Source organism: Bacillus rossius, chromosome 1 (genome assembly GCF_032445375.1).
Source record: "Bacillus rossius redtenbacheri isolate Brsri chromosome 1, Brsri_v3, whole genome shotgun sequence".
Classification (NCBI taxonomy): domain Eukaryota; kingdom Metazoa; phylum Arthropoda; class Insecta; order Phasmatodea; family Bacillidae; genus Bacillus; species Bacillus rossius.
Genome location: NC_086330.1, coordinates 57,609,957 through 57,631,772, shown reverse-complemented (window position 1 = coordinate 57,631,772; position 21,816 = coordinate 57,609,957). Strand labels below are relative to the sequence as shown.

The 21,816-nt window shown below is 33.4% G+C and overlaps 1 protein-coding gene across 4 annotated transcripts in view; it reads right to left on the bottom strand.

The window, feature by feature from the left end:
• Positions 1–21,816, bottom strand: part of LOC134536418 (tyrosine-protein phosphatase Lar-like) — a 1,395,465-nt gene that overhangs the window by 512,804 nt on the left and 860,845 nt on the right. For 2 of the 4 annotated variants that reach the window (XM_063376130.1, XM_063376139.1), the window contains exon 3: positions 5,933–6,155. In XM_063376130.1, coding sequence (XP_063232200.1) covers positions 5,933–6,155 — 223 coding nt within the window. The remainder of the gene's footprint in view (positions 1–5,932; positions 6,156–21,816) is intronic. The other 2 variants (XM_063376144.1, XM_063376134.1) reach the window with 1 other exon arrangement.

Genomic DNA, 21,816 nt, shown 5'->3' with positions numbered 1-21,816 from the left:
AGAATATGTGATGATTTTTACTGGGTTAGAGTAACGTGTGTAGGGAATAGTAGCATCAGATTTATTGGTTGTATAAAAAGAAATTCTAAATGTTTTAATTATCAAAATAATATGTTACATTTATGTATAAATGTATAAATGTTCGTCCAGTACGATTTTATGTGTAACAATTAATACAGTAGGTACAGAAATATAAAGTATACAATGTACAACTGATAAGAATTATGCGCAAACTTACCCGACATGCTGCGCACACTTACCTTCCCACAGAGGGTAAGTGTGCGCAAATGCCGACTTTTACCATTTTGCTCATTAAAAGAGAATCTCCTGCTGTACAATTACTTGGGCTCTCCAGAACATTCTCGAATAATTTTTCTATCATCCTGTATTATTAATTTTCTTCAAATGCGTATTGGTAAATATTTATGCTAAATATTCCACTAAATGCGCACACTTACCCTCCATTACCTTACACTTAATAGTATGAGCGTCAATAGTTACAATAAAACATAACTAATAAGGATATATATATATATATAAATTTTGTAGAAGAAAAATGTCTTGGATTGTATATTTTTAGGAAAACATGTTGTAATATAAAAAATCAACCGGTCTTGTAAATTTAGTTACTATTTGTGTTTAGTGTTTTTATAGTACAAAAATTAAAAAAAAACTCAATTTAATAAATAAGTTAATAAGGTAAACTTCGCCAACTATTAATATTTTAATATAATTTTGACAAATATTAACGAACGCAATAAAAATTTAATTTTTTTTAATTTTATAAGCTCATGATAATTCCGCTTTATATAATTTTTTTATATTTCAATTTTCACTATAAAAATGTGTGTTGGTATATATAAATTTACGTGAATTCACTGAGTTATTTGTCAAAAATAAATATCTAAAATCACACAAAGTAGCAATATTTGAACTAATACGTAATAAAGTTTTTATACGCAGCCTTATATTATGTGCGATCATGTGCACAGAAAAATTTAGAAAAATGAAACAGTTTTCAGTACAGTGAAAGTCAAACGATAACAAAATATTATTATTCTTAATTTGTTATGATTGAAAAGAAACACTGTTATTTTTCTCAATAAATTGCTCTCATAAATCATATTAGATAATTTTTTTTTGGACGATTAAACACATTCTTGCATGGAGCAGAAAAAAAGACCTCCAATTCTCTTTATTTATATATACTTTTGTGTCAACTCTAGAACGCAAACAGAATTATGGGAATACTTCTTGAGCAAACTTTGTAACCTGCGACGACGCGGAGAGAAATTAAATCCGAAGCTCATGAGGAGGAGGGGTGAAGAGGGGTCTTAATTAATTATATTGAATCTCCGAGGAAGAACTCCTCCTCGCGAACAGTTGATTTCTTGCTCTCGGTTCGCTGTTCGACTCCCGGCGGGGTCCGGAGTGGAAGGCAAGCTCTCTCGGAGAGCACGACGAAACACATCTGGGAGGGGATGGTGGAGGGAGGGGAAATTTGATTGCGAGGCGGAGCTCATTTCCCGGCCCATTAGGGACTCGCGGGAGGTCAAAAGGTCACGTGCCTCTGTTTCCCGGCTGGAGAAGGAAAAACTGCGATGAAAGCTTGGGCATAAAGCGAAGCTTCGGCAGAAAAAAAAATCACGATAAATAAAAAAAAAAAATAAACACGTCCATGGCTTACAAATAAAGAAGAATTGAAAATGCGTGTGTGTATAGGTAGTGGGAATATTTATATTAATTAATTTTTTTTCGTCGAGACACATTTTCATGTTGTTTCTCTCTTTGCCTACAATAATTATTTATATTTCCTCTTATTTTGGCATTTTCCTTAACCATGATTTTTTTATTTTTAAACCAACAGAAAATTTCTGGTTACGTAATTGACTCCTTATAAAAAGAAATATTTCTTTATCACATGAAATCCTGAATTATTTTTTAACGGTATTTGATGATTTCAAAATTTTTAGATAAAGTTATATTCTCCCCTTAGCAAAAATTAATTTTCTGTTGAATGCTTGATGAATATTGCTATAAAATTATATTTATACTGGTTAAATAATTATGGGTAATAATCCGTTAAATAATCAGACAATGCCCACAAAAGCCTGCGATTTTTACTATACATATTTTAAGAAATTTTGGCTTTACAGTAGGCAAGTATGAATTAAATTTGCTGACTTGGTCTTTTTATACAAAGAGTTTTTTTTTATGTGTTTGATTATATCATTGTAGCAATTTAGCCTTGTAGCCTGTTTGGTATAAATAATAATTCTATGTTTGCCGAGATAAAAGGATTAACGAACTTTAAAAGAAGCTATGCGTAGGGAATTTACAGCGAAGTTAAGCTATAAGTGAATTGATATGATACCGACATTACTAAATGACTATTATAACAGAAAACACAGAACAATTGATATGGTACTTGTGAATGTAAATAATTACTCTCACGAAAACTGTCTATTCAAATGTAAATAAACCATGAGTAAGAAAACTTAGAGCTAAAGTTGAAGTTTTCGAATGGATTTCTAAATACAAACGAACTTTTGGAAAAGGGTATACACCTAACTGGGAAACCGAAATTTACCGTGATGCAAAAATACGTAATTACCACCCAAGATGATATAACTTGGAAGATTTACAAGGTAATGCAATAAGGGGTGTATTTTTAAATGAAAAAAATTAAACCTACAAAGTACCCAAACGAATATTTGGTAGAGCAAGTGATACGCTGGAAATATGATCACTTGTTTGTGAAGTGGCTAGGATTTGATAAATCTAAAAACAGCCGGATAAACATTACTGATTACACAAATGAAAATTTAGTGTGATGTAAATTTTTATGTAGGTGACGAGTAGTACATTTTTATGCACTGTGATGGGTAGTAAATTCTTATGTTAATAAATGTAAGTATTATTTACACCTGTACTGTCCAAAGCTCTTCTGTAGCTTCGAGGGCGGACGATTGTGGATAGTACCTAAAACTGTATAAGGAGGTGGGTACTTTGGAGACCGGACTAAATCACATGGCTATTATGGCTGGGGAAGGGTCAAAGTAAGTGGGACGTTGTAGGTATGCTGACATCAATGGATGTGCGTCAGAGGTGCGTGCGCTGAGGAATTATGGACAGGATTGTAAAAAAGGTTAGAGGAGGGTGAGGGGTGAACCATTGCAACCTTAGGATGCTGACGTGAAGCTGGTGGAGGTGATGATGGACGTATCATTAATAGTTATCAACGGAGGTAGCAATATGTGTCGTGTGCCGTATGAGATAGTTGAAGGAGGGATGTCTATGTTAATGTGAACTAGGAGAAGGTTAACGGCGTGAATGAAGGTCTTACGATGAAAGAAGACGCGTTCGTGAGCGGTGATGAAAAGCCCAAGAAAGATGTGGACATTTCGTCGTCGATTGAGGAGAATATTGCTGCCGTGGTGGGGGTATGTTAACCGCATATCCATAACTATCAACTGTGGACCTGTGCTCGCGAATAGCTGAGTGGACGGAGCATTTGATGGATAATATGGAAAGTGCTACGGAGGAGACAATTGTGAGAACGTTCAGTAATGCAATCTGGAATAGTATTGTGTTATACAGGGAAAAATATGATGTGTAGGTGTGTGTGTTTTAATAAAATAGTTTTAAATGTTTTTTATATTTTATTTCTTCAGAATTCTTGCCACAAATTTATATACTATTTTGATGGATTTGAAGTGCATATCGCAGAGACGGTAATGGATGAAATGAGCATCTAATCGAAACGTAAAATTTTATGTTTTGGTAATGATCTCTCTCGTGGAGACGGAGCACAGCTAATACTCTACAAATGTAAATCATCATATTTGTTTGTAGTATAATATTATTGGGCACAATTAAGGCTGCATGTGCTTTTGTTTTCCTTAAAAACCTTATGGAAAATTATATATATATGAAAAATTTAAAATGTCTGCTTCCATGCAGATTTTTAAACAAAATATGCAAATATATAACTGCTTATAAGAGTGCAAATGTAAATTTATATGAACGTATTTAAAATATCTGCTTGTTTTACAACACGAATACGCAAAATCTTCATGATTAGAAGAGATTGAAAATAAAATATTTCTTGCGGGTAAGGACTCAGAAATGTTTCTGGTCCTGAATGGATTAAGATGGCAGCATGAATAAAATTAAATTTGATGGAAGAAAAGTTATTTATTTTATAAGTATTTTTTAAAAGTATCATTTTTTTGAAATAAATGAAATCATCGAATCCTTAATGATGAGTTGGTTAATTTGATATATGAAAACATATATCTCAAACTATTCAAATAAAGATTATATATGATTATATCTTATTATTATAACTTATTTTTTTATTTTAAAAACAACCACCATCACGAACAAAATTGTTGTGGAATTTTTAATTAAAATTATAGGTATTTTGGTCTATACGTTTTATAACAACACTTTAGGAAATAGAAACTCGACCTTTCATGCATGATGAAGAGCGAGACTGACAAACTTTAGGAACCAATACCAGAAAAAAAGATGGCATCATCAGATGATATCAAGATGGCGGTTTTCACTAAACAAATCAAGATGGCTTCCTCCAGCAGATGATGGCGGATCCACGAGTAACACATACACGTGTAAATTGTGACTTTAATATAGGGTATGATTCAAATGTACTGGTGTGCCCAATGAAACATTATTGTAGTGAAACGACCTTGGAATATATTTGGTAAACGAAAATAAACCTTAAAGTAATAGCATGTTTGAAAATACATTATAAAAATTTAATTACAAAATTAACAAATACAAGGTCACCTTCCAAATTTCAAAATGTCCCGATGGCTTAGTGGTGCGCTTGTTAACCTGCAGGGACGTGGTTCAGATCTCACCACACGGGAATTTTTTTTTACCTTTTTAATAACATCATAATAAAATAATTTTAAATAGTTATGTTGACTCAGCTTAGTAAGGTTAATGTTGGTTTGTAGGAAGTGTGTACACGCAGATTTCAATCGTTCAAGTAAAAACAAATTTTCAATAATATACTTTGTTTTATGTGTTTTAAAATGTTTCAGGTTAAAATTTTAATAATGCCTTCTGACGTGTGAGGGAATTTTATTGTTTTAAAAAATGTTAAATTAATTTTAACAAGATATGCAGTATATTAATAACATTCCTTGTCGAAAATAAAATCCTATTCCGGAATATATTGGACTGCATCTGTTAATTTTAAAAACATATAAATGATAGCGCCACTTTCGTAATGCTTTAGAGAATAAAAGAAATTATGTAAAAAATATTTTGACGAAATGTTCGTCCCAACACAACTTTACGTGCTAATAAATTACAGGTATTTTTGTAATTGCTATTATATTTTATTATAATTATTCAAGTTTACGAAATTTATTCTACGATAGTTTCAATAGAATAGCGTTTAATTTAGCACACCACTAAGCTTATTACATCCTCCGATGGTGGAAAAAAACATGCAAGGGTGCATGTTGCCGCACGTGGGTCCGCCATCTTAACGAATTCAGCTCGTGGCTACAGCAGTTTCTGCATGCGTGCTCAATGGACTTTCAACCTGGTCAAATTTCCGCGGTGTGGTGCGCGTTTATTTCAATGAATTGGTGGTGCATTATAATATCTCACCCTCAACGCACCTAATTCTGGTCTAGGGGTAAATGTTACAGATACAGCGTTGAGTACTCCTGCTCGGTACTCCTGTTACATCAATAGTACCATCTTGTTAAACCTAATTATAAATAGATTTTAATTCCCTAAACTGAAAACTTTTTTGTAATTTTATCACGCTAGGCGTTCCACGTTAAATGCGGAGTCCATTTTTCGTGTTATAAGTGCGTCACAACATCCCTATGAGTGAAACGCCATCACAAGGAGAAGAACTGAGGGATGCGAGCGGGCCGGCACTCACCGACCACGTTGAGGTGGATGAAGTGCGACATGTGCGGCGTGGTGGAGATCTGGCACTCGTACACGCCCGAGTCGCGGTGCTGCGGGTACTTGATCTGCAGCGTCCAGTCCTCGCCGTGCGGGTGGTGGATGGCTCGGAAGCGCTGGTCGCTCGTGTACGTGTACCTGCCCACCGTCAGCAGGTGGATGTCGCGGTGCCGCACCCACGACACCTGGAACGACATCTGCGGCCCGGTCAGGCGGCGCGCTCCGCGCCTCCACCCGCGCACAGACACACACACACACAGACGCACACAGAGTCTTTACTTTCTTTGAGTGATCATTTAATACAATTTCTTGGATGTACGTCATTGCACTGTTTGTCGAGGGAAAATTTCATAAATGCATGATAAGAAATCAAAAACTTAAAACATAAAAACCACATAAAATTAGCTGGTGTCGAACAGATAAACACAACGATAAACCTAAAACCGGCATTATGGACCACAACAAAACAACGATAGCACACACAAACACATTCAAACTTAAATATCATACAGCCTAAGAATTCCGTTTAAAGTATCTAGTCATTAAAAAAAATCAACAGCACAGACGAACAAGTCTGGCTGAAAATGACGTGACAGTTTCAACATTAACAGCAAATGAAGGCGAGACATACAAAACCCGAAAAGCGCAGTATGTATACGAACAAAACGATGAAGATAAGCAGGAATTTTGGATAACGCCGACGAACACAGTAGGTTCCCTATGACAAAACAGTTGCGACGTTTCGGTAACTGGCACCTGTTCCCATCAGGCACAAACAAACTTAACAGAGGTTCCTTAATCAGGCATGACAAGCTTCGGCACAATAAGTAATCCGGCACCGAGCAAGGCCCGCGCCTACCTTCAGAATGATCACAGCGTTTTGAGAACTGCTACAAGATATCCGAGTGGTATATGTTTACGGAAAGTATTTCAGGATACTCTGAGGGCGGATGAGTAAGTTCTGTTTCCGGATTTCGTTTTTAAACAGTATTTTTATGAGACTGCAAATGGCTAAAACTCGAGTTATTTTAGTAATTTTCAGGCCTCAATGGCTTTGTATTACACCTTGTATCTTCATCTCTCTGCTCAAATCGCATAGCATGACGAAATTTGCGCTGTGTCGCACTTATCATCCCCTCTCACTAACACAGATACACACGTGACCAGGCGGATCTCGCGTTCACAGATTTTTTTTTCAGGTAGACTTTGACCACCAGATCGATTTACTTCATTGTTGGCGTTTTTTTTTTTAGTTCGTTTAGAGATTATTATAACTTTCAGTTAATTTTTCATTTTATTACAGTGTTTCCTTTTTTATAGGGGTTCATCCAGGCATGACGTGGTTCAAAAATGTACCAGATTTAAGACTGATCACTGCACGCTTGCAAGGAGCGGGTACTATGGACATATAAATCTATGAAGTAGGTGTAAATTTTAATTTTACTTCACTTTGTTAACAGCATAAAGGCTACTGCTACAGTTTTTTAAGTGGCTTGGAACGAACTCACAACGCTGTAATTATTATTTTTTTTTAAATGGAACAGAAATATTCATGTCTACTTAGATTAAAACAACTGTATGACCACAAAATAGTTTTTGTAGTTATACTGTCTTCGGAGCTTAACCGGGGCTTTATGTTTTGTGTTTTCCCAGTGTCTCCAATAGTTAATGTTATGTGTAAACCGTTCACTGAATAGCTTTCCAATATTGATTTCGCACATAATAAGCATAATAAAACCAAATAAAGTCCAATTTTGAAATATTTGATTATTTTCTCCATTTATAACCACAATTATGCTTGAATAAAATATAAATTAAATAATTATAAAATTATGTGATAAATTTTGTAAGAAATATTCAGTAGTGTCTCGGAAATAGCCATTTGTTGTGCAAAGTTACAATTTATTTCTTGCAGTATTAAAAACTTCTTCTGAGCAAATGGTTTTCAAAGGATTTTTTTCTAAATGTACAACATTACTTTTCATGTGTACGATCTAGATTCACTTGCAGACGTCGGTATAGCCCGAGTTTGAGACTGCAGCAGCGACAACATCTTGGCTTCTGGGTCAAGACCACATCAGTGAAAATATGGTGTGCCCAACGTTTTGCCATACCTTGTTGCTGCGATCTTCCAGGGTAAAGATGGCTTCAAAAAGGCTGACACGCTTCGTTTTTTTCACAGACGTAGGCTCTACCCGAAATTCCTACAAGTACATTTAATCTATAGACCCAAAACCCTACAATATGTTTTTTACTAGTGCTCGATGGGACTACAAGGGATAAATTGTACATTTGGAAGACGTGTAAAGTTATTTCTCACGAAAAGATTTCGAGACAAGTTGTGTGTTAGAACACTGTATCATCGCGTGTGTTTCGTGATAGGTTTAGTTTCTTTCAGGTGCATGCCCACTGTAGGCCCATGATTCACAGACATTTCGTGCGAAAGCAAAAACATTCTAAATACTTGCCCAAATAAGGCAATGGCTTCTCTTGCAAACGGCCACAAATGACAAAACAGAGATTTACTGACACAGAAAATAGAGTATTTGTAGTATAGATGGCAAACATATTGTGTCACGAAAAATCACAACTTCTAGTTATTTCTTGGTTTTGTTTCTATGGCTCGGGCATATCTCATTATAAATAACCGTGATATTTGCAACCAAGACATATGTGGCCTTTGGTTGGAAAAACCTAGTTTCACTACCCACCGTAACGGAATAAAGTGGTACAGTGGTAAGGCACACAATACGGATTTAAAACTCAGTTCTGTCATCATAATTTCAATTTTTCTTTGTTCTCCGAAATCACCCACAACAAAAGATGGGAAAGTTCCTAACAAAATGACGTATTCTATTCCTTTATCATGATAAGTCATCACCTTGAGTCATTGTGTCTAATGTCTCGCTGTCGACGAAGCAGTAAGCATATATAAAAAATTATGGTAACTTAACCCATTGATTGAATGAATTAGTGCATAACGTTTCATCGACATTGGTCTCGTTAGAAATGATGATGGGCGATTCGATGAGGATGGAGAACTTACGGAATGACTATGTTGAGGAAAACGGGAGTATCCAGGGAAAAACTACGGACCAGTGTCTATGAACATTGGTTGTTATATCAGCCACGATAAAAGCATTTTTTTGTAAAATATTTGTCCCATGATTTTGTAATTTTAAAATTATATGTGAAAAAATATGTTTTTAAATTAAGATCGTAGACTATACAATTAGTATTTTTTCCTTACAATTTTTATTTTATGTAATTATTAAGTTAATTTTTAGACAACTCTTAAACATAATAAATTTTGGCAAGAAAAAAAACCAACAACTGTTTAAAATATAATTCGTCTATAATGTTTCAGGGAAGTATGGTGTAAATTTAAGGAGACCAGTCAGACAGACAGCATTTATTCAAACTTCAAACACACGTGAGTAGCGATGTATGATTGATACTAGGGAAGCGTCACTTGTAATAACATTCCTGAACTCATGACATCTACCGATCTATCACCGCTTTCCAATATCGTTATATTCAATGATGAAAGTTTCTTCTCTTCCCTACCAAAGTCCACCTGTCAAACTGTGAGCTCCATAGCACAATGTGTCCCATTATACCTTCACAACATCATCATCTTCTTCCTTAACCACACATTCCACCTATCACACGAAAAGATAGAAGTTTATATTTAAATAATAAGGTTTTTTATAGCAATATAATAACTACAAATTAAAGTAACCTTTTATAATCTAATACCAAACACTTGAGTTTATGTCGTGTATTTCCTTAGAAGTAACTGTGTCACGAAAATGAGTATAAAGGAATGTAAGCAAAATATTCTAATAGGGAGAAAAACGAGGACATTAAAAGAGTTAAAATAAAAAAAGAACAAGAAAACAATAATGACAAAAATACAAATGTACGGTGTATGTAAGGTATGTGCCACATTGTAACAAATCATATAAGATAAGTAATCAATATAAATATATATAAATATAAGCCTATTTTGTCCGTGCGTGTTGCTATAACTACCACCCCCCACCACCGTTTCAATTTGCCACATGGGATTGATATGGTATAGTAGCCAGAATTTTCCAGAATTTTCGAGTTTGTTCTAGAGTGTTCCAGACATTGGTCAACCATCGAAGGGAATTTCTGTTCCGGAATGTTCAAAAATGTTCTCTGATATTCCAGGTGATTCTGGACCATCGAAGGGATTTCCTGTTCCGGAAAGCTAGAGAACCTTCTTGATTGTTCTAGAAACCGGAAACGGAAGTTCAGAATATTTTAGAACATTCTTTATACTCATCAAATAATTTATGTATAATCTGAAATATCATCACCCGTTCCCACCCACGTAAACAGAATTTTGTACTTCTTGACAAAATTTGTCATTCATGACGTTCAAAATAAGAGGCAAATTGTCGTCTCAAAAGTTTTATTTGCGCTTGGTGTAATTTTCCACAGTTGAACTCGGATCAAAATAAAAGGGAAATGACTTCATATTTCGGTTATTTTTTAACTGTCACTTTTCCCTTAAGTGATGTCTCTTCAGTCCGCGCAAAGCTTGGGCAACGCCAGGCACTTAGGCTAGTTCAAAATAAAGCCAACATACTCTCAATCTCCACGGCTGCAGCTTATGCCACCGGTACCTCGCAGAGTGCAGGCACTCGCAGGTCTGAGCACGAGTCGCTCCGCTTCAGATGCAATAATGGAGGAAGAAATAAACCGGGGTAAATTTAGAGGGGCATCCCACGTCGTACCAGCCTTGCCGATCACTTCTTTCCCTTCTCGGTGGGACTCGCTGCCGCTCTGTTTTCCCGCGCAAGGGAGGGCACTTATCCCAGCGGCGGGACGGGATTGGGCATCGTAGCTGCACTCAGAAATAAATGTTTTTCTCTCTCTCTCTCTCTCTCTCTAGAAAACAGTTTCCAATAAAGAGTCCGTAACACCACAATAAATATATTGTAACTTTGAACAACACATGGCTATGGTTATTTTTGCATACATGAAATACGTTTTTTTCCGAGATATTACTAAGTATTTCTTATGAAAATTAACGATAATTTAATATCTTAACTGACGTTTCATTAAGCATATTTTTTACTATTTTGTTTAATTATGCTTGTTGTTGTGCGCACTTAATACTGGAAATCTCTCCAGGGAACGGTTTACGAATATCTTTACCTATCTATTGGACGTACCGGGACCTCACTAAGCATAGATGCCCGGGTAATAATTCAAACCTAGTATTACTAAGAACATTATTTTGTAGTGACAATAAATATTTTCATGTAACTGTACAAATTTACAAATATATGTTACTATACGTGAATATTATTGTTCCATTTACAAAATAAATACAAGCTCTTTTGACGGGCTCAGGGAAAAATATAGTAGAGAAAAACTAAATTAAAAACCTGTAACAATAAACATGGAATAAAAGTTATAAAAATATTTCCGAATTTATATTAAAGTTTTGTCACATAAGACATCAGATCATTTAGTGAACTCTTGGCTAATTTTATTAGTAACGAATTGACTATTGACATTTTTTTCTATCAACAAGGGCAATATGTTCAACTGAAACAATGGTTGTGTTACAAAAGTAACAATTTAAACATTTCAATAAAAGTAGCTTAATATGTAATCACATTCTTGTCTGGAAGGGAACACGCATTGAAAAGACAATAGAAACTAAGAGCTGATTATTTGTCTATGGGAACATGACTTTAAAATAAATTTTCGGAAATCTTTTATCAGTATCAATGGAATGAATTCTACTGTGTTGACGTTTAAATTAAGTTCAATATGTGTCAAGTTGTTATTGCTAAACTGTTTAAAGTTGTTAGGTAAATTGGATGTTAATGTTATGTTTTATACAATATTGTAAAAATCGAATAAACTTTGAATACAAATTGCATAGCCTCTATTTTAAAGAAATAAAATTTAACGCGATGCTTGGTAAAAAAAAAATCAACTGAATTAGCAAGCACTGAGGGAGTCTAAATGCGAGAGATCCAACGCAAATTTCTGACGCTCCACGCTTTGAACACGTGACAAAACAAGGGAAAAAAAAACATTTGAAAAAAAAGAATTAACTTCGTAGTTGTTGCATTTTTAAACTCGTTAAAGTCTGGAGAGCACTCCCAACAAAATTGCCACTCATGCGTTCGGTCACGCACGCGAGAAGGAAAAATGCCCTCAGCTCGCGGGGAACAACGTGCTGTGTAATTAGGGAATACTGCAAACACACGGGACTGTTCATTAAGTGCGATGCTGGAATGTCCCGGGAACACGTGACAATGTAAACACACCACTAACGACATTCACATTCCGTTGGACATGTGTGCCGTAAGTCGCTGAAATTATTTCTGCGAGATCGCTGTGCCAATAATATTTCACGAAAATATTTTGTGAAAACATTTCTACTAAAGAGCGGAAAAATTATCCATTCTTTCTGCAGTGACTATTGTTATGCGTACTGTGAAGGACAAAGATCTTTATTCGCATGATGATAAACATAGATAGGTTTGATTTACAAACTGGAAAGTTGCAAATTGTCCGCATTATATTTTATCGTAGAACACTCATAGCTTTCATTACATTGTAAATTCTATAAAAAAAATGGTCTGTGACCAAATTTCATAATGACTTTTTTATCAAAAATTATAAATTTTGTTTTTGCATTGATAGACGAAAAGAAATGAAAATAATTTGGCATTTAGCAATTAATTAATTTGAAGAATTCAAAAACATTACAATTTAGAAAGTATAATTTATTAACAGATACGCTTCCCTTACTCTTTTGATGGTGGTACATGCTTTATAAAAATATGACAAAACTGTAACAATTCTATGCTTTGCTTGTAAATATAAATAATTTATGTTTAATTTAAACGCAACATAAAAGATTTTAAAATATTGTAACGTTATTAACACCATTTTCAGTGTTGGCTTTTCACTTTAACGTTGTTGATGGCCTTCATAAAAAAATATTTACGGTCCTACAGTTTACATTTCTGAGTCGGGAAAATATTCCCACTTTTTATTTGTCTCAGCTATAGCATCATTATTTTCATACTTTCTTCTTGCACGAAGTTGCATATTGATATCCCTTCGATACTTCACGTATCGCAAAAACAATAATTTATTTATACTCAAAAAATAATATTTTTCCGTTATTTTTGTACATACTTTGCTACAAAACATGCAATATTATTTTAAAAAGTATTTCAAAAGCATAGCATAAAAATATTTTTAATAAAACTTCGTTATAGTTGTTCATGTTTCATGTCATACTCCATATAAAAGGCTTGTAAATAATGGCCAACTATACTATCTAAATCCATTCGTCCCATGAGTTAACTTTGTAAGATATCTGTCATTTATTTACCTTAAACATTTTAAAATCACTGGAAGTATCCATCGAGATTATAGACTATTCAGGTTAAAACCACCAACTTTATATTGAGAGATGCTATAGGATGCAATTGCCAGAATTATCTGAAAAAGAAACAAAGCCTATCACTATTTTTTTTCATGTACAAGATGTTTCTCCACACTATAATCATAAACGAACTTTAAAATATTTCGGTTCAAATAATGTTAGCATTTGTAATTTTCATAACTCTTTTTGATCATATTGTTTTGAAATATATTTAATATAAACTAATTTATAATCAAGTTTCTATGTTCCAGTTTCAAGTCAAGCACAATTGATGTTACAGAATCATTGCTCACCAAGGCATTATGAGCATAGTGAATAAGCAGTTTTTATTTGTAATTACCATACGTTAGCACAGTCATGGGCCCAACCTAAACGCCTAATAGGCCTATCATAGTTTTCGCTGTGGTTGTGCTAAAACCTCGACCTAATGGAAATTTTAGCGTGTTTGAGTTTGCAAACTCGGTTCCAGCAGGTCTTGAGAGTGCATTAAGGCCAAGAAAGCAAACGGTGGTGGGAACACTAATAACTTTGGTGAAGATGTCGAGAGGGAATGGGGAAGAAGAGGTGGGGTTCAGAAAACTGCCCAAGACTTAAATGTCTGCTAATTTCCAAACAAACAGCGTTCTCGTTTTTTATAACTTTTCATCGGACAGAAAATTATCTCTGGCGCCGCATATAAGGTAGGCATCGATGAAAATGTCAGTCTGCTGGTTGTTATGAAAAAACGAGGAGGGGGGGGGGGGTATAAAGAGAGAGATAAGGTAGAACGAGGAGAAAATTAATAAATTGTGAAGAAGTTAGCGCTAAACAGTCGCCCATAAGTCGACAATGACAATTGTTTTTATTATTTATTTATTTATTTATTTATTTATTGATTTTCACTATGCAGCTTGATTAGAAGTATTCGTTCCCAAGGCGTTTTACCCTATTATAAATTATCATAATTACAGTGTGTTTTGTTATTTTCTCTTCCGGACTATCATCAGTATTGAGGATGGTCTACTTCGTAGTCCTTTTGACCTTTTTGTGTATTATTGACCAACTTGAGTTCTATTTTTCTAGGTAATAAACACTCTATTCTGATTAAAAACAGATAAACGTTAGACTGTGTAAAAATTCCTAGGAAACAATTATTGTTCACTTTATTCTGCGTTTTTGAGGTGATTAATTGATGGAACAGCCATCTTTTTCGTTTCATGCTGTTGTGTTAAATTAATTTTATAAACTCATATTACATTATTTGCATATTTAATGGCAACATAAAATTAACCGCATTTAAAACTGTACTCTCTTAACTCTAAACACGTACTACACACACACACACACACACAAACACACACACACACACATATATATATAATTTTTCCGTGTCCTTGTTTTCCTCTTTTTTATCTTCTGCTATGTTTTCTTTATAATTACATTATACAGACTAATACATGCGTATACCAAAAAGCAAAGAAGGAATGTTAGTAATTGTTCCTGAGTCATAAAGAAAAACTTAGCATATTGATGAGCAAAGGTTGCAGTTAGTGTGACGCGAACATTAACGGCGTAGTCATACTGCTATACATAAGTAAATTACTTGAAAGGTCTCTAAATTATATCTTACGCAAAATTAAAAGTTTTTAAAGTTATGAACTTTTAAAATTCTACGTTCTCTTCCAAATAAAAATTCTTTTCTTCTTTTGAATCTTTAATCGGTTTTATAGTTTTCTTTGCCACTTCATGTGTACACAGTTTAATAATGGAAAGTTTTCAAGTTTGCTTATGAGAGCACGTGAAAGTGATATTATTTTAGTTGATTCATACTGATAGTGACAACATTTCTGGATCAAATACCTTTTGAAAACCGGAATAAATAAAATATTAACATATTTTTATGACGCTGGGAAGTGTAAATACGTGTAAAAATTAAGTGGTTGTATTAATTTTTTGTGTTTGTTCTTGGCTCATTTGGTTTTTAAAACACTGATTAAAGAGAGTATTACGATTTTTTTGTTTTGTTTTCAATCAATAAATCTGGTTCTACTTGATTATTCGATTCAATGTTAATAGTTTTCTCGTGTAGAAGAAATAACAAAACTAAATGTTGCTTAAAATTAAGTGTTTAATTATTAATATTTATAAAGCATAGAGTTTACTACTATAGTACAAAAACAACGATTTATGAAACTTTCATGCATTTACCTGATTATTCCTAATATAAACAATGACATATATTACGGTGTGATTAAATTTTTTAACCCGTACCCAATAATGTAACAAATAGTTTTTGTATGTCAGTTTTTAGATACATGTATTTTTATTTTTAAATACTTAATATTTATGAAGTTTTTATTTTCTTGTGTTTTACCAATATATTTGAAGTATTACTATTATTTTTTAAACCTTTATACTTTTATGGGTCGCTGTTAGGATAGTAATTATTTTCACAAAAATATTTTTTTCATGGCGTGAATATTTTATATTATGTCAATGCCGTATTTGTAGACGAGCCATTATTGCCTATTAAAGTATTGTGTTATAATCTACTCATTACTAGCTTAATTTCTTGTATTTAGTGAACAAGCTAGTGCGTATAAATTATATTAATAAAATATTTTTGGAAGTTTATTTTAGATAGGCTTAGAAGGGCCTTCAGAAAACTTTCGGCAATCTTGAGTACATCAAAAAAATATTTCCTTTTTTTTTCCGCACTGCTGGTTGCTTTGGCGCAGTTCCCAAATGCACTTGTGTCGCTTTTTTGGTTAAGGGGGTCGTGTCCATACAATGTTGGTTCCTTATATATAAAGTTATAGAACCGGCGCATCGTGTTAGGTGCCACGACGCATTTGAAATTCAAATACGACTTTTCAATTCTAAGAAGCCAGCAAAAATAAAAGAAAACGGTTTGAGGCAACTTTGGTGGAAATAAGAGCGGAGAGGAATTTTTTTTTTTGGTAGAAGAAGAGAAGAGGGAAAATAAAAAATACAGATGTTGACGCAGAAGAATCTGTTTTAATAGAAGCTTCTGGAAGAAAAGTCTCTTGCGATGGTCAGAGGGGAGGCTATGGTGTCTGCTTTCCCAATCTCTTATTTCCGGAGAAAATGACGCGAAAATAAATGTCTGTGAATTTTCTGCAGCTGTCACAAACACGGATGAAAATAAATGTCGTTTATAAGTTAATTGAAAACAATTATTTATTTTGTTTACAAGAAAGTTTCTGCAATTCTTGAAAATATTGTGTTCATAGTTAGCAAAAACGCTAATTTTTATTTGTTGAGAAACACTTGTTTAGTACTCTATAGAAATAATTTTATCACAGTTAAAAAATGTCTAGATTGTTTAAAAACCAATTTTAACCTCACTCTTTCTGTGACATACGTTCATCATGCTTCATTCACACAAAAACGTTTCCAACTGTTTTTCTGAAGTTTCGGCTTATTCAAACAAATTATTAGCTGATTGTTAATTTCATTTTGTGATAGGCATTCGTGTTCGTGTAAAGAGGCTTATTATTCTCGTAAGGAGTTGTTTATTCAACTATATTTATTGCATTTGTATTATTATTAACCTGTAAATATAATGATGTTGCCACTAAAATTACCAGTGTGGCCTTCTTCATCAAAATAAAAAATAAATTTCGTAATCGCATTTTTTTATGACAACATAATATTAAATATCTTAGTCTTGAACGTCCGTGGTTCTTTAATAACATCAACACTTTAACATGCACCACAACGTGGTGTCGTAGTTATACCATGATTTCATTCCCACCCTCCTTCACTAATTAATCCTTGTACATTCTGATTGCCTTCTCTTCTACAATGGCTGTTTTAGAGACACCTGGTCGCTATAGTACTGCTTCAAAACCTTATACTTTTTTATATTTGCCATAAATAATCCATATAAATTGCGGAAAATACATGTTCACTATTCATGAAATAATTAAGGAAATAAAATGTTTCTATTTAAACTTTATTACAAAATTATTTAAAAATTAAAATCTATTTCAATATTAAACATCATAAATGAAAAAAAAAGTAAGGAATATTGACCTCTGTTCTATTAAAAAATATCAAACAATATTTCCGTAATAACCGACAATTTTTTGGTTTTACCTTAAAGTAGGTTTTGATATTACCAGTGATTTCAATAAAACATTATTAGCAACTGACCATTAAATCTAAAAATAATAAATGCAAGAAATTACATACTTTGTTATCATTCAGTGTGAAATTTAATGTGACGATAATTCCAAGATAAATTCATATTAGGCTTCAAATACCGTTTTGCTAAGAGAATGCTCAAAATTTACCTAAATATAATGATTAATAAAAAGGCATCCAACCAAATACGAAACAAATATATATTACTCTTAGCGTTCCCTTAATTTATTATTATTGAATTTTAAGTTAAAATTAATTACTTTCAGAACTTAAGGGTAGCTATATAAAAAGATTTTAATTATCTGCAGAAAATATTTAATTTTAAATAAATATTTAAAATTTCTTATAATGTGAATACAATTATTTGGTTTGTGAAATCAAAAATTTACTCTACTTATATTCTCTCGAAGGCTATAACATACCAAAGCCATATTACTACATGCATTCCAATCCACTACTGTCATTAAAATACCCTTAAAAATAATTAACACTTATTATTAACAATAATAAAAGCATAACAATCACTTCATAATCATAATAAATATTAGGACAACCATTAATTGCAGGCCACAGTAAAATTTTGGAAGAAACTGTATTTTAAGACAAATTTTTTGATGTTTTTTTGTATGCTCTATATAGGCATATGAGTCTATTAATATGTGTATAAATATATTCATATAGAGTTTATAGGATGTTTGAGAAATGGTAGACGTTAAAACAGTCCATATATTCTGAAAAATAAAAATCAACATTATATACTTGCTTCTTTAAATAAGTTGATAAAAAAAACAAAATATCCCCAGATTAAATGCACGGTTTTTTTACCTCCAACTTAAATGCACAGAAAAGTTAAAAATGTTTTAATCTTCGTGTTAAGGATGTAACAAAACTATTTAAAAAAATCGATTTTTGTTTTCTCTAAAATAATGAAATTCGTTTTTGAAAACATGTAGATACAGAGGAAGTGACATATTTTAGTTATCTGTGAAGCATGATGGGAGAAGATGAAACCTGCATATCATGAAGGGGTCGCATGGTTGTGTATATGTCTCTACATAGTCGGCTCCACGACACTCACAATGACCCTGTGTTGGTCAACTGAGTGATGCAAGGTGGCTGTATCCAACCCCAAACCATCGCCTCATTAACGTGAATCCTCAGTGATCGCTCCTGCCAGTGAAATGGAAAATTAAAAAAAATTATTTTTTCATTGAATATGACATTTTGCAAAAAAAAAAAAAAAAAACGAACATCCTTGAAGGATACTGATAGCAGGACTAAAGAAAAAATATTTGATAGTTTTATGTATACATAATCCTAAATAAAAACATGTGTGTTAATTATTTGTACGTCAAATAACATTGTAAAAAAAATTATGTTGTAAACAACAAATCATTTCTTTACTGTATGAAGAAATAATTATGATAAAAATAAATTATTTGCTCTTAGTACATTTTAACATACATTGCATGACAATTCTCAATGTTATTTTAAGGTAGCGTGATTAACAAATAAAAAATATAATTAAAAAATCTGGTTTGTTGAAATGTGCCTCTTGCCTGTGCCCAAGAAGTTTATGCAAAAACGTCGTCATTTTATTTCCCCGGAACGACTTTTAACGAAAATATTATTGTTGTTTGCATAAGCTTCCACGAGGAATGGCCGTGGGCAACAGAAAAAGGGGGGAGGGGGGATGTAAATCGAAGTTGGGATGCGTCTAAATATTTTTACATTTACGAGACGGGAGAGGTTAAGGGGCCTCCCTAGTAAAAATGTTTAGCGCGGTGGGCCACTGGCCACGTGCTACTGCCAGTGGTTGGGCGTGGCGATATACCTGAGCCTGTCGCCTGAGCCGCGGTGGAGGGGGGAGAGGGCGTTTCAGCGAGGGGGGCGGAATAATGGGAGGGTTGTCATTGTGTGGAGTCCATTTACTACTTATACCTGCGTTATCTGCGAACAAGATCGTGGCAAGAAAGGTGACTGTTTTTCCCTTTCGCTACATTCAACCAAAAGATAATGTTCTCATATTGCCTTGCTTGCTTCCTGACAGTGTTTATTAACTTGAAACATTAAATTAGTGTTGCGATCCAGTCCATATCCATTAAATACAAACAATCGTCAATTCTGTTTAAACATGAATTTTTATTTTTTTAATTATGTTCTACATAATTAATAGATTTACATACATTACAAAAAATTGTCACCAAAAATTGATGCGTTAGCTTGTGTTTTCAGAAAAAAAATTGTAAAAATTATTATAATTAAAAATAAATTTACAACATTATACTTTAGAACTGACATTTGTGTGATGAATGGTTTTGCACGAACATTATGCTTTCATTCATAAAAGTCTTCCGCACCGCGACGAGAAATCACGTCCTACTAATAGATTGAGTAATAAAACTGGGAATAAAATGATGAAAATAATATTACATATTTTTACTCTTAGACACAAATCAACTTTTGAAATCGCAATAACGACAAACAAATTTTTAACTTACTTCCTAAAGAAAAAGTGCATGTCAAACTCACTTTAAAATTCTGTAGAGAAAAAAATGTCAGGAACAAACAAGTGATCCCACCAACGACACATCGTCAACTTTGTATTCTAGGGTTCACGTCGTATTTAGGTACACTAAATATTACAGCATATTATTATTTTCTGGCACTTATTACATGTTTAGCATTTTATTTTTTTAAATATTTTTTAATGACTTTAACGTTGCATAATATGATGAATAAATATACACGAATGAACTGGAATCCCGTTCCGAGTTACATACAGACTGTTTACGAGCAGTGTAAATTTCTTAGCTGTTGCAACAGCGGCCTACAGGTGGATTCAGACTACAGGCTTAGTCAGTCATGCTGAATCCACCTGAGTTCAGATTTTATCGAAGACAAGTGCGGGTGGTATGTAAGAACTCAGTGTGCACTGACTGTTGTGCTCAAGGTGTCAGTGAAATGTATAGCTGGAATCACGGGCGAAAATCTGTAGGATTCCCATGAGGCCCGCGCGATAACGTGAAGATTTTGCAAATCCAAGCGGGCCCCCTCCGATGGGCTTTTTTTATTTCAGGGAGGTTCGGGCCACCCTGAGATTTTCCCCTCCTCCCGGAATGTACACATGCAGCTGGAATTAATTTTTAGCCAAGTACGTAATTTGGTGCTGTATTTAGGCTGTCAAAGAAGATACGAAATATGGCTGCTTTGATAATTGACGATAACTCCTTTTTATTGTGAAATAGTACCCATCTATAACGAAATCCCTAAATATATCACCACTACTGTTGGGGATTTTCTATACAAACTATCAAAATAATTTTGGTTTCGTCACTGTCACTAGCTGTTATTGTATCATACAAAAACATGTTTGTTTTGTGTATTAATTTACGGTATTCATCTCTGTCAAAAAAAAATCCATTTCGATAATAAAGTGTAAGCAAGGTAGAATATAAGGCTTATTTTAAAATAAAAATTGAATAAAGTATTTTTTGCTTGCAGTAGTTCAAATTTTTGAATTAATTTAGTTGTTTGTTAAAAAAAAACCTTCTAAAATCAAAGAAACTACCTACTTCCTAAATAGATAAATAGCGCTTTAAGTGTTCACACGCTTTTATAAATATTTAAACGCCAACATTTCAAATGTAGGTTTCACATAATGATAAAATCTTATCTATTTTCATGGTTACGCCTAATGGAAATAATACACAACAATTCGTCATATATGTTTTTTATGCTTTTAATAACTACTCTACACATGAGCAAATTTCAATATACATAAAACTAAGGAACTCTGCATTACATTTTAAATCTGTGTACGACACTAACAGAAATTGAAGCATAAAATAACATTTTTATTTTTTAATTAATAAGTATTTCATCAACGTGAGCTATGCTTTCATCTCAATGAAGCCACGCTACATAGAGGAAGTGCACATGTATTCAGTCATAACAACAGACCCTGCGGATCACCGAGTAAACTAATGAATGGAATTCATAGCATTACCAGGGTTTTAAGACATATTTTCGCTTCTACGCAATCGCAACATCTCACTTAGCGCGTAAAGTGGTTTCAGTAAACATAACATAAAAAATATTCGCCCCATGTACAGTAGAGGAAACTAAAATGTTTGGAACACTGTAAACTAATTGTATTGTCATTTCTGTAGTCGCTCGAAGCGGCAAACTATGTATTTTTGTTCAATTAAACGAAATATTAAAACAAACAAACAATAACATTACGTTAAGACAAT